Source organism: Etheostoma spectabile, chromosome 7 (assembly GCF_008692095.1).
Source record: "Etheostoma spectabile isolate EspeVRDwgs_2016 chromosome 7, UIUC_Espe_1.0, whole genome shotgun sequence".
Lineage (NCBI taxonomy): Eukaryota > Metazoa > Chordata > Actinopteri > Perciformes > Percidae > Etheostoma > Etheostoma spectabile.
The window spans coordinates 16,865,005-16,879,312 of NC_045739.1; the positions used below are offsets into that span (position 1 = coordinate 16,865,005).

At 39.4% G+C, this 14,308-nt stretch overlaps 1 protein-coding gene across 2 annotated transcripts in view; it reads left to right on the forward strand.

The window, feature by feature from the left end:
- The window catches only part of mtcl2 (microtubule crosslinking factor 2), a 116,639-nt gene that overhangs the window by 67,858 nt on the left and 34,473 nt on the right, over positions 1 to 14,308 (forward strand). For both annotated transcript variants that reach the window (XM_032519950.1, XM_032519951.1), the window contains exon 5: positions 14,195 to 14,257. In XM_032519950.1, coding sequence (XP_032375841.1) covers positions 14,195 to 14,257 — 63 coding nt within the window. The remainder of the gene's footprint in view (positions 1 to 14,194; positions 14,258 to 14,308) is intronic.

A 14,308-nucleotide genomic window follows, 5' to 3' on the forward strand; every position in this document is an offset into this window, starting at 1 on the left:
CACTTTAACATCAGAAAATCACCCAAAAACCTTTTAGTGCTGTAATTAATATAACAAGGTGGTTGGTCACCAATGTCTCACACCACTGGGGTTGTTTGTAGCAACGTTTCTTAAAATGAAGGCCATCATTTCCCATAAATGCTACAGTAACAAGGTGGATGCCTGTTCTTCCTCCCTCTTTTGCTCTGTAAGGAGGAAAACATGTTGTTTTTCTCAATTAACCTCTCACTTTCTCTACCATGCTTAGAAAATGTATACCAAAGATACTGAATCTTTACAGCATGATTATTAAAGGCCCTCTGTTAATCAACTTTGACACCCCACAAAAAGCAAGAAATAAGTCAAACAATGTTTAAAGGAAGACAATCAACTTTAATAACTTGGCCACTCCATTATTTCCATAAGAAAGATAAGACTCAGGACTTAGGACAGAAATATACTCTTGAATATAACACAAAACACATAAAAATCTGTTTAGGTGAAGTCTCCATTTAAGGATTCTTCTAAAGACAAAAGAGGCAAGAACTTTTTTTTGTTTCTCGTTGAATCCTGTTCCTTAATCTAAGTGGGAAGAACTGAGATCTAATCCTGTTCTGTGCTGTAAAGCAATGCATCACCATCATCATATACCAGCAATTTCAATATTGTGGGTTAGAATGGAAAGTGCAGAGGGATCATCATTTTCCTTTTATATTTAAAAAAAGGTCTTAGAATTCTTTTTAATTTAATGTCAATATTGCTCTTACTTTCTTGCCAAGAGTTAGATGGAGCCAGTGACTTCCAGGTTAGCTGTTTTTCCCTGTTTTCAGTCTTTATGCAAAGATAATCACCATCTGGCTCTAACTTCATATTCATTGTACGAACATGTAGGGCTGTTAAGGTACTCACCAAATTGCCTCTAAAGTATCGGGTATTAAAAAAAATGATCATCAAATCATTCAATACCCAATTTCAATACCTAAGGAGTAAGCTTCAGTGAGCCAATGTGTCGGTCAGAGCCGTGCTTTGTTCTGCTGTCAGTGAGCTCAAACAGGCTCTTATTATTCAACGCACAAAGAGCCTAATAGAACTTAGCCTGCCTTTATAAAAGACAATGGGTTCCTTCAACTGATTTCTACTATGGCAGTGGAAATATGTTACGTTAAGGAGCCATCATTGAATTATTAATATTTTTTATGTTTTAATGTTTTGAATAAATGCTATGCTCTCACACATACTTTCAGTATTTCCATATTTTAACACACATATATACACGCACACGCACACACACACACACACACACACACACACACGTGGACATAATTAATGCAGGTCACGTTGCAAATACTGGACAACCCAGTCAACCTGTCATACACACTCCAATTTACTCTCCCTCTTACACATACTGTACACTACTGTCTGTGTGTGTGCGTGTGCGCGCGTGTTAGGTGTTAAACTACATATGACAAAGCATCAGGACTAATTAAAGATGTGAACCACGTTCATCAAAAAGCCACATGCCATATGGTTATGGGGGTCATATGGACGTGTGTGTGTGTGTGTCTGAAGTGTACATGCGTATACTCTATGTGAGCTTTTGAATGGAGAGGTTAAGATGTTTAATTTGCATGCATAATAAGTGAGAAAGAAAGAGAGAACTTTTTTTCCATTGCAGGCTTTGGCAGACCAACCTTGCTTTAACAGTAATAGATATCCTTTTGTCTCATCTCTACCCTGTATATGCAAATACAAAAACAATACTAACATTTATAATCTCATTGACGCTGTAGAAGAAAAAGGTTTATTTGTTTGTTATTCTGACCCCTATACCTCATTAAAACCCACTAAAATATAAACTGTACAGTGAGATAGAGAGAGCAGGGAGGTGTTACTGCATGATGCTCCCTATTTATAGGATATAACAGGGTGCTGTGTTGTGGTTTGCTCGGACAACCTCTGTCACACACACCAGATGGAGACTCTCTGTGTTGGTGAAGAACCTTGTGTTGTGCATGTGACTGTGTTCTTGTTCACATATGGTTTCTCTCTGTGATGCTGAGGTAACCGTTGGTGCCAGCTCAGGTGCCTGCAAGTGTGAAAAGAGGGAGGTGGGGAGAGGAAGATGAAGTTTAACCCTTGTTTAACCATGCAAGACGACAAGTAAACATTATGGTGAGGAGCAAAACAAAATAATAGTTACAGCAACTTTAAACACAGTAATGATCTGAATCTGTTTGTCTTGAAGATAGGTGAAGCAGGTAGATCTTTTAATTACTTCTTCATTAATTACAACTGATCACAATCACAGCCGTTACAGGGACTCGGAACACATTGCTACATAGGTACACTACTAATGTAAGTTCACCTTAAATAAAGATCTTGTGTTTACTTGTGACTTGTGTTTACAATTGTTCACTGTGACATGTTGATAGTTATCAGTCATAATATAAAACAAATATTGAAAGCTACTGTTTTTCTACAGTGTCCATTTTTTTAAAGCGTGGGACAAAGAATAATCTGGATGTACGGCAGACACCAGAGTCACTGTGTGCTGCTTTAATCCTTTGCAAGCAGCAGATAAGAGGTCACAGTTTTCAGTTGTTGGAAGCCAGAAGGGTTGTCAGTGCCATTAGCCTTTTGTTGAGATCGATGGCGGGGTCAGAAATCCTTGGGTCTGATGTTGTTGACTCACTATAAAAGGAAGTTAAGATTTAATGGGTTATGTGGATGGTGAAAATAGTGAGGGATGAGAGGGATTCTGGGACGTCACCCTTATCTGTTGAGGCCTCACAAGGTGCCATTGGCCTAACTGAACATTAGATAGCTGATAGGGTGATTCAAATGACAGACCTTTCGCTATCACTTTGCTCCATGTTGTTAACACACATATTAATTCCCCCATTTTATCTCTTAAATTCTAAAACATTATCAGAATCATGGACCCATTACTCATCTTTCCACACATGCATGTAAGCGTGATGCTCTTTTCCTTTATTAGTAATCCACAACAGCAACCCAGAATAACCATTGCAACCATCTATTACTCATTTTAGTCTCACCACCTAACAATGCCCTGGAAAACCCACTCTAGCAGTGACACAGAACCCATTACACCACATCAACCACTCTAATTACCCCAAGATACTAACCCTAACTCCCCTAACAACTATCCACTAAGCAACACCCTAAGGGACACCTCAAACACCTTAGCACTCAAATCAGACACACCACCAGAGGCCTAACAATCCCTAACACACTAATCACTCACTAATACCCTAGCAACCACCCAGTAACACCCCTTCAACCCCTTTTAATACCCCAAGCAACTACCTAAAAATCTCCTAGCAAATACCCAGCATCCACTGAGCAATACCCTAAAAAAACACCCCAGTAACGTAACTAAACACCCCAGCAACAGCCTAGCAACCAGCAATAACTTACTATAAAACTTGTAACAACATAACATTTAAGATGTCTATATTATAAAGATTGTCACTTTAGGAATACCTTAGAATGGTGTGTTACTTTTGTTTAGTCAGTTAATGTTTTGTGGTCAATAATTTCCACAGAGAACAGACTCAACCCATGAATTATCTTCCTGTGCTCATATTTACACATATGATAATATGGGGCCCCATTTGGAAGAGAAGCCTTTTCCATTTGCAAAATATACAAACATATTAAAAAAATACATCATATTTATAACAGACACATTGCTGTACAATAGAATTACAACTTCTTTACAAATGTGCACTGGGACTAGGGATGTGGATTTTCTTCCTGCACAGAGAAAGCAAGGAAAGAAAAATGAACGAGAGAAAAACTATTTTACAGCCTGCAATAATATTCTCAGCGTTTTGTGTTATTTTCCTTATGCCATTATTGCTGCTGCAGAGCTACAGTTTAGCGAGAAATGTCAAACATCATATCATTGAGAAGTGTTTTGTTGCAGTTTCATCATTTTCCAATTGCCTCTCTACTCATCTCGGAGCCACCGTTTGCAGGCAGTTTTTATAAACCGACATGATATTCAAATATACAAAGATGTGTTGGTGTTTGCTTTTGATGATATTTAAGTAAATTGGGTTTACCTGATTCTACATACAGGTTGCATGCAAATGATTTAATTATCAGGTCTCAGTAACACTGAGCTTTCTAAATTCAATTCAGTTTTATTCATAGTATCAAATCCTAACAAGAGTTATCTCAAAACACTTTACAGATCACTCTGACATCTCTCCATTAGTGCATGTGTAGGTCCTGAGCATGTGTGTGTAATTCAGGCCTGTGTGTAATAACAACAGAGTGAAAAGTGTAGTTTCCCCTTGTGGGATTAATAAAGTGTAATAATAATAAATAAATAAAAGATACAGTAGGTCTAGACCACACTCTATAATTCACAATTCCAGTAATTACCCCAAGAGCAAGCATGTAGTGCAACGGTGGCGAGGAAAAACTCCTTTTAGGAAGAAGCCTCGGTGGTGAGAAAAACTTCCTTTTAAGGGAGAAACCTCGGACAGACCTAGGCCCTTGGGAGGCGGCGTCTGACGGTGCCGGTTGGGGATGTGATGAACAGTGGTAATAGTAGTCGCGAAAAAGATAATGGAACAATGACTAAAAATAGTAGTTGTAGTAGTCCATGGGATAGCAGGGCGCTGCAGGGCGTTACAGGACGTAGCAGGGCACCGCAGAGCAAAGCAGGGCGTAGCAGATGAATTGAGAGCATATCAAGAAGAGAACTTAAGGAGAGAGCTGTTATCATTAGTCATGATTTGAGCTTTGTGTTGAGGCTGTGAAGCTGCCTTGTGTCAAGAGCTTTTTTAGGGTTTTGAAATTCTAACTTTCTTTGTTTTGGATTTGTTTCTCACATCATCCAACCACGTTCATTCCTTCCTGTCCTCTTCACTCTTCTCTTTCCAGTTTTTTAACCACATTCTCTCACCCTCTCCACCGCTGACCCTGTTATCATTCATTCTTCCCTCCATCCTCTCTCTCTCCCCCTCATTCATTTACCCCTCCCTTCCTTCCTCCTCTTCCTCTCCCCGTCTTCTCATTAATGTGTTGCCAACAGGGTGCCTTGGCGACAGGCTGCAAAAGCCGTCGCCACGGCAACATATCATGGTCTGTGGTTGTTGAGGCTTATTGTTGGGAGGCGGGGGGGATGTAAATGGATGCTGCATCCTTTGCTTGCTGGTGCGGCTTCGCAGAGTAAGAGTAGGTCACACAATCAAATATTAAAATTTTCCAGACGTTAGACTCCTCCTTTGTCTCTCAGTCCATTTACCTATTTTCCCTTTTCCCATCCCCCTCTCCTCATGTATACACGCTGTCTTTAGATTGCTTCATTACCCTGACGTCTCTGTCTTTGTTGAGTATCCTAAAGCTCTGCCTCCCACATCAGACCCTTTTCATAGAGCAGTGTGAGTTTTGGCTGGAATCAGGTATTTTCTGATCAAAAGCTCAGACACTGGAAAAAATGTCCCAAATACAAATTACACCAATGAAACTGAAGTAAAAATCCTGAATTCTGAAACCCTGTTTGTTTTTCACCACACAATGAATCACAGGTGTGCTTTAATATCAGTAATCAAGTTGATGCAAAATGTAATTAAATAATGGATTAATCATTATGAATGGCAAACATTTCTAGGTTCCATGTTTGCAGTCTTTCTCCGACATTGATCAGACAAAATAAATGATTATAAGGGGACATCCGCGGTTCTGGAGGCTGGTGGTGGGTGTACAATAAACCAGTTAACTGAACAAAATAATTGATACATTTGTTAATGTATTGAAAATGCAAAATCCTGCAAAGCAAAAAGAAATTAGCTGGTTTGTACGTAAAATGAGACAATTATCTCTTAATGTACGAGGCAATAGAACCCTGAGGACACACACACACAACAACACACACACACAACACACACACACACACACAACACACACAACACACACACACACACACACACACACCACACACCCATATACGACAATCCTCCTCTCACTCCTTCTTGCACAAGCAGCTCTGTTCAGCTTCCAACACCTCCAGGACACAAACACCACTAATCCTTCCATACACATATACACACACACACACACACACACACACACACACACACACACACACACACACATTTCTTACTTGCACAGCTAATCTTGCGAATGAACACAACACACACCATACACACATGAATAATTCAGATCAATATAAAGAGTTCAGGTTGTACTTTAGGGGGGTTCATTTGCGCGAGGTCACCTAGTAACACACTGCCTTAATAAGCAGAGTGTCTGGAGACACGCACACAAGGCAGACACACACTCATGCTTTTCTGTAATGTAAGTGGCTGGAAGAGAGCAGCGTTTTTGGTAACAAAGAACTGCCCCTCCTTTCCCTACTTTCTTTTTTCCTCCTCTTCTCCTCCCATCTTTTTTTCATCCTGCCTTGATCCTTTGTTTGCATATTTCCGAGTGTGTTTGTGTTTGTGAAGAGCCAAAGTAAACTGGTTTAGTCAGTCTCAAATACAGCCTTTTATTGCCATGATAATTTATTGGTGGAGAAAAGAGAGGAAGAAATGGAGATAGAGTGTGAAAAGAGATTAAGTGTGCGTGTGCGTGTGCGCGTGTGTGTGTGTGTGTGTGCGTGCGCGCTTTGCTTTGGCTTCTCTGCAGATTTAGTGTCATATTGGTCCCCTCTCAGTCTCAGGCACTTTATGGCTGTGCTAATGCTATGCTAATGAAATGCTAATTCACCATTTACTCTTTTGGATTTGGCTATCAGATACACACAAACGGATGTGAGTTAGATCACTGTTGTGTTACATCATGTCAGCATTTATTTGCACAACTAAAAATACAACATCAGACATGGTGGGAAGATTTGAAGACATGTCTGCCTCAGATGTTTGTAAAACTTTAAACATCAAGCAGAGCTGAGCTTTTCAATAATCATATTTAAATTGCATAGCCTACAAATGAAATACAAAATTAAGGTTTTCAGCTTATACTGGATTCAGGAGTGTAATGTGTGTCAGCTTGAAGCACATTGGTTTAGCTTCAGGTGATTTATTGGAAAGCGGCGGCTGATCCACAGCTGGGTCGGATCATTTATATCAGACAGCGTAGAATTTTCATTAAGCCCGCAGAAGATTGATTAACCCCAGTTTTTGACAGGAAAAGCTATCTCAGGAGAAGTGATAAAAAGGTGTGTGCACTCAGTTGAAGTTAAGCTAGCGCAACAAACTCACTTTCGCGTAGTGCTGGTAGATGACGTAAATTGTATGTACAGACCTCCTGTTTCAATTTGTTTCTCTTACATCCAGAGGTATACATATCATACGCTTGTCTTCCATGCAGCCAGTGGTTGGCATTGTTTTTTGTACATCACATAAATTAGAGAATGTATTGACTTTATTGTATTTAATTTCATTTCATTTTTTATTCAACGGTCTTATGATTATTTGTTTTTGGGTTCATAAAATTCTCAAAGTAGGGTTGCAAATTATGCGTAATTTAAACACTTCTTAATTATTGACAGTGGGTGTAAAACATGGTAGTGTTATCTTACTTTCATATTTGACATTGATCTGACATTTTGATGGTATCCAAAGTAATGATCAATCTGACACTAGTCTGACATTTACAGCATCTGAATCCAAACTGCTAGAAACAAACATAGCAGCAAACATGTAGGATCCTCAAAAAATGCTTCTTAGCACTAAAATTACCCTTTTTTTATGCTTTTTGTTTTTTTCTATGTGAGAGTGTGAAAATCATCTTACGGGGGAGACACTGCCTCAACATGAACAATCGCCTAGTTCAGTCTGGTCCTGTACTGTGACGTTAAAGCTAATTCAACACCTAAACAGTTTCCTAGTCGAGGACCACTGTTGCATTCATCAAACTAGTGACATCATGTGATTTTATTGAAAGAGGAAATAACACAATTCTCCTCTTGAAAATAAAAAGTGAAATAAGCATAAACAATAAAACAGGCCTTTGTTAAATTCAGTACACTCTGGTATGACCACTAGCTTATTGTTGCTAACATAAGCTAACTTTAATTAATATAATAAGTTGTAGCTAATAATACTGAGTCAGTCTGCTGACTTCAGGGATGCAATGAATCCATGATTTTTTGCTTCGGCTTCCACCAAATACTGGGCTTCTTGATGGGGGTTGGTTTCTGCCGAACCTTTGAATTTTTTTCCACCGATCCCTATGATTGCACTACGTGCGCTACGCTGGTCAACGTAACGAGGCCGCCGTTGGTTACGGTTTATGTGTTTACGTAGGTGGACTGTTCAATGCACTAGGCTGTGAGAAAGTAAAAAGTGTTGTCTGGCAGTACTTTCAGTCAAAAAAAGCAAATCAGTTTGCAATGCCGATTTGTCTTGTGGTGGCAAGGACCCTAAACAATACACAGCATCGCCGCTCTTAAAACATGTGCACATGAAACTTCCGAAAGAATATGAGTTGTGCATTAAGGAATTCAGACAACTTCAGGTTCAGCAAAGGAAGGACAGTCACACATGAAAACTTGTGTTACCAGACGCGTTTACTTCATTAACATGTTCACTGTGTTAATTGACGGGAGTAGGATTCGGTATTTGGTTTTGGATTCGGCAGAATGTTAAACAGTGGATTCGGTATTCGCCCACCCCCCACAGATAAATATTTGTTAGGGTAAGCAACTCTCTGATACCTGAGTTTGTTGTTTTCAGATATGTTACCTAATGATGTTTTTCCATCAACTGAATCAAAAGAATCTTGGGAGAGGAGTTTACTTTACTTTTTTGTGACTCAATTTGAAATGCATACAGTTTTATGATTTTTAACGTTTTTTTCTTCTTCTTTTGTTTCCGGCTCCCATTGTTTTTTAATACATGTCTGTATGTTTTGTATTAAAATTAATTGGCAGACTCCAGTAACTTGCTTGAATGAGGCAATCCATGATCATTCGTCTTTTTATTTAATCAGTGTTACAATATTGTCTTTGCTGCATACCTCCATAATGATAATGTAACAAAAAATATTGCAGATTTGTAATGGATAACCCAATTTATAAAATGTTTGGTAATAGACTTTCAAATTATTCAATTGAAATGAAATATCAAATGACAGCCACATCATTTTGCAGAATGGTTAAGGTGATGTGGTAGAGTACTTAATGAACAACTGGAAAAGTCAGATTTATTTGATTTCCCATCTTCAATTCAGGCTTATTGACAACATCGCAGCAGACAAAGAGGCTTTCTGCTCAAAGCACAAGGGTAAATGAGCTGTTTATTTCTTAGTTCAGCGCCAGGAGGGTATTGTAGTGTTTTCACCAAATATGTGTTAAAGTGTACGAGACACTGCAGAGTGTGGAAACAGCGTGAGTGTGTAATAATGAGCTGAGCAGACTGGGCGGATTTGGGAAACGCTGGTGTTGCTTTCGTCTTATCTGCTCTGCTCCGTTGTGCTCTGAGCTGCAGCAGACAAGTGGAGAGAGCTGCTTAATGCTACAATTGCATCCTTGGAATTCACTAAAAGCTATTAGTAAGTGTGACTAAGAAAAACGATTATGTTACAATCTGCATGCAACATTACCAGCATCCGTTTGTAGTGTTATATGAACATTATCGGGTTGTTTTTACTTTCTAAATAGCAGGATTTTAACAGTATGTCACTTTGTCACTCTACACTGCTTTCTCTCTGCTTCCATCCACACAGACACACACACATACACACACACACACACTGGTTATGTAACCCATTGTGTGTTACATTGTGTGGACCCCTTTTTTCCTGTGTGTGTATGATGTGTGTGTGTATGAAACTTCTGAAAATCTAATCTAATCTAAAGGAAATCTACTCGTCAATAGATCAGATTCTGGCAATCTGATCTAATTTCTGCCCTCAGAAGAAAATAGTGTTTTCAGCGCCACATTAATAAAAAATCTAATAAAAAGTCTTACAGATGTTGTTTATTTACCTGGTAAAGAAAAGTCATCTTAATACTCTAAATCATGCATAGAAAGTAAGTAAGTAAAGTTTATTTATACAGCACCTTTCTAGAGCAAGCATCACTGAGTGATTCACAAGACAATAAAATAAGAAAATAAAACATGTCTCTGCTTGGAAATGGACAGAAACACTCTCAGGATTTCATGCCTGTTTGCGTCAGGTGAGTCTGTACACCGAGAGCAAATCTGATTTCTGTGCTCTTCCCAATTCTCAGAGAGCAATCTCATGTACTGTCAGTTAACCTGCGTGGCGGGCAGTAACCTGACTAGCTGTGAAAATCATTTTTGTTCAGAAACCATATCAGTGCACTGTATAAATGTACGGGGCTTTGCTGCGCTCTGTCGCCAAGACAGTAACGTCTAAATCGAGCAGTTTAGAATATTTTTTTGAAGAGTATTGCTGCCTGTTGTGGTGTCAGGAGACTGCTCTATCTAATTCTAGCCATCTAGATGACATGATATTTTTTGCATTTTGTCATTTTTTAAGATTTCTTTTTTTTCCTGTGTTGATTCTAAGTTTCAACATTGTTTTCAGTGTTTTTAGCCCTCATTTGCTGCCTGTCTATGGTTTCACAACCCGCAGAGGTAATATATTTTCTATATCAAGAGTTTCAACATTAGTTTGTTTAGTTTCATCGTGCTTCTGACTTTCTCCTGTCCGTCTCCAGCCACAGTGTATACATTTTCCACTCTCCCTTCTTCCAGACGTCCCTAACTCTTTCATCAGGTCTCCTGAATGTGTGTTGATCCTGCCCTGTTCTGTATTCACAAGTGTCACGGCTGGTTGAACTGCAGATCAGATTGGATTTGAAGGAGGAGAGTTCACACTGCTGTGTCTCCTCATCCATGACTGAGAAATGACAACATCTCTCTCTTTCACTTTCCCCCTTATTCTCGCTCTGCCATTGCTGTTGTTATCTGTCTCGCTATTCTTTCCCTATGTCATTGACTATCGCTTCCTGTTTCCCTCTCTGTCCTGATCGGTTTCCCTCCATCCATCAGGCAGGCCCAAAGAAGGGCTTGGCGTGCATTTATTATTTTGAAAATCCATCTGCCTCTCTCTGGCTTTGTCATCCCTCAGTATTTCCCAACTTGCTCTCAATATCCACCTCCCCTCCCATCCACTTTTCCCTTTTATAGAATCAACAATGGGAAATATGATGAAATGTTACCTGAAAAAACCTTTGATGCAGCGGGCAAAGCAGAGGACACAGCCAATGGCTGTTAAAGATGTTATCAGATAACATGGAAGTCAACCTGGTATCTTATCTGCAGCGTAACTGTAGACCTGCAGGCTCGGAAACATGAGAACTGGACTCTGGTGTGTGTGCTTTTACATAATGAATAATGAACATTTTCGATCATACATCTGTAAAAGTGAGTTTAAGGTGTGCCTGTAAATTTGGGCTCAACATTAAGACAAACAAATTATCCTTGTTCACAGCTTCAGGCAGTGGTTTCCCAGTTTAGCTGTTTGACTGACAGTCCATGCAGCCGTCAGCCTTCTGACGCAACTTGTATCAGGCTGGTCAGGTATGTAATTGCCAGTTGATGCTGCTATTTGGTGTTTTGCGGTACTGTACTGTCACAGTCAGGGCAAGTCAGTGGAGGTTCAGATAGCTGTCTGACTGATAGCTGAAGTCCAACTGTCTGCTGTGGAAAAGGCCATTTAAAATACACTGAGTGGCAGCTCTGTTATTGTGTCTGTACCACTCAGAGGAATTAGTGAAATGCATTGTAAATGTATTGGTATTATAGAGGCTTAAAACACAGGTATAAAAGCCCCATTGTACATTTGAAAATGTCACAATGCTGGCTAATTAGTATGTAAGAGTATTTCTTACATCACTTACCCTCGCAAAGTCACTATCCACTGGCTAATAAAAAGTGAATGTAATTATTACACTTTAACACAAGTCTATTTTTATAAAACAAAAGGATTTTGTGTTGCAAACTCAGCCAACTTTTCCTGCTGACAATGCAGGAATTGCTCATGCAAATGAAACACGGTGGGATAGTCAGTGTCATGAGCTCCCTTTCAAAGTCTAGCATGCTTTTATTTCCATCTCTTTTAATCGATGCCCCCCCTCTGTGACCGAACACTGCTCAGCTGAGTGCCTGATCCAATAGTCCCCACATCTGTTCATCCTCCAGCCAGAATCAATGGTTCCATTATCAAGCAGGCTTACTTATTTATTTTTCCGTGAGTTTAGAGCTATTCCTAGACTGTTTGCATCCTGATAAACTGAACTTTAAATGGGTTAGGGAGCAGAGAGGGATGGGAGGGTGTGAGCGAGTTATTTAGGGAGGGAGTGTGGAGAGAAGAGCGGGATGAGAGGGAGGAAAGGACAGCGGGAGATGAAAAATTGAAAGGTCGGGAATTAGCCCAAAGGGTGATGAAGGGATAGAAAGAGGAGAGGGGAGGGAGGGAAGGAGGGAGGGGGGGGAAGACTTGTGGAAATATTTGTGGAAATAAACATCAGAAAAATAAGCAAATCCCCTTCATGCTGACGCTGCACCTGGACATGAAAGTAATCATTGAGAAGATCCCTTAGTGCTGGCAGGTTACAGTATTTCAACATTTCATTTGAAACATTACATAAAATAAAATTTACATTTTGGAGCAGTCTAAATGAAAACATGACACCAGTATTATTTTTAATTTTTCTGTGGTCTCTTACCTTTTTCTTACCTCCATTTCTTTCTTTTGTTGTCAGTGGTTCCTTGCAGAGAGAGATGCTTGTTTCCATGGAAACGGCCTGAGCCAGATAAGCTTAGCTGCTTGCACTGCAGCGTCTGTCCTTACTGTGTGTGTGTGTGTGTGTGTGTGTGTGTGTGTGTGTGTGTGTGTGTGTGTGTGTGTGTGTGTGTGTGTGTGTGTGTGTGTGTGTGTGTGTGTGTGTGTGTGTGTGTGTGTGTGTGTGTGTGTGTGTGTGGAAAAACTTGGTTCTAAAGTGAAGGAAGCCTGATGATTAATGAGAGTCTAATGTACTGGGCAGAAACTCGGATGAACAGAGGATGGTGTGTGTGCGTGTGCACATATGTGTGTATGTAGTAGTTATTAGCAATGCAACCCAGTTTTTGTTTTATGTCATTAAGTCTTATATATATCTCTCTCTGTTATTCAGCACTCTTATCACTCACTATTATCAGTGTCGCTTTGATGATCTAAATCACTATGTGGATGATCAACATTGCAATAGCAATAACATTTGGGCTCAGCAGCAGAGGAACTGTGTTATATGAGATATTTATATATTCATAGAATAGTATCACATATTTAGAGATAGGCTAAATTAATTTTCTCTCTTACTGAGAGCTGGATGAGAAGATTGTGTATAGAGTGCTAAGTGTACAGTATATCAATATATTGAATATGAAGGGGACAAAATACAATTGGCATAGCCTGGAGTCTCATATGGTATATTTAGTAAACTATAAAAATAAGAATCCAGGAAGTCACTGTGGCAATAACAATTTTTTCACAGAGTGAGAGTGAAAGTCATGAATGAGAATCAATCTTCTTATCTAACCCTTGGCAAGAGGGCAAATAAGCGCATTTTCCCAAAATGTGAGATAGGTACAATTAAAAGGTATTTTTAATTAAAAACATGAACTGTTGAGATTCCAATGTATTATGGAAAACCAGGAGTTCCTTACTGTTGGATTCAATGTCCTGAAATAATGAACACAATTGCCTTAATTGTGCTAGAACAGTTGGCTGTTATACTATGTAGATGTGAAAAGTCACCCAAATGTATTATTGTCTGTGCAACGGATTATGGCTCTGTTCAGATGAAATAAATGAAATCATATGGTGGTATGTTGTGCTTTATAACACACTGAACAACTTGTAATGGTGAATGCTCTTGAAAAACTCTTAAATCTGTGGATGGAAACAAAAACATGAGAGCCTGTCTTGTTTTTACACTTTTGGGGTTTCATAATATATTCTAGTCTGGGCTGCACGTATGGAAAGTTTAAAAACACGGCCTAGATAATAATTAGATAATTAGTTATAAAGAGTTGGAACCATGTGTGTATGTTGTAATTCCACAAATTTAAATCCCACCGTTGTATTCCACTGCAGGTCACCTGTCACTCCCTGTGTTGTGCCAGACTGAATACATTCATTCTTCTTCGTATTGGAACTGTTTAGAATCGCTGTGTCACTTCTCACTAATGACACTCTGTATGTGTCTCTGTTCCAGAACTCCCAGAAGAAAAGAGCAGCAAGACCCAACAACAAACCTGACAAGAAGCTCTGTCCACAGGTAATACACCCTCTGTCTCTCTCACACACACACACACACACACACACACAC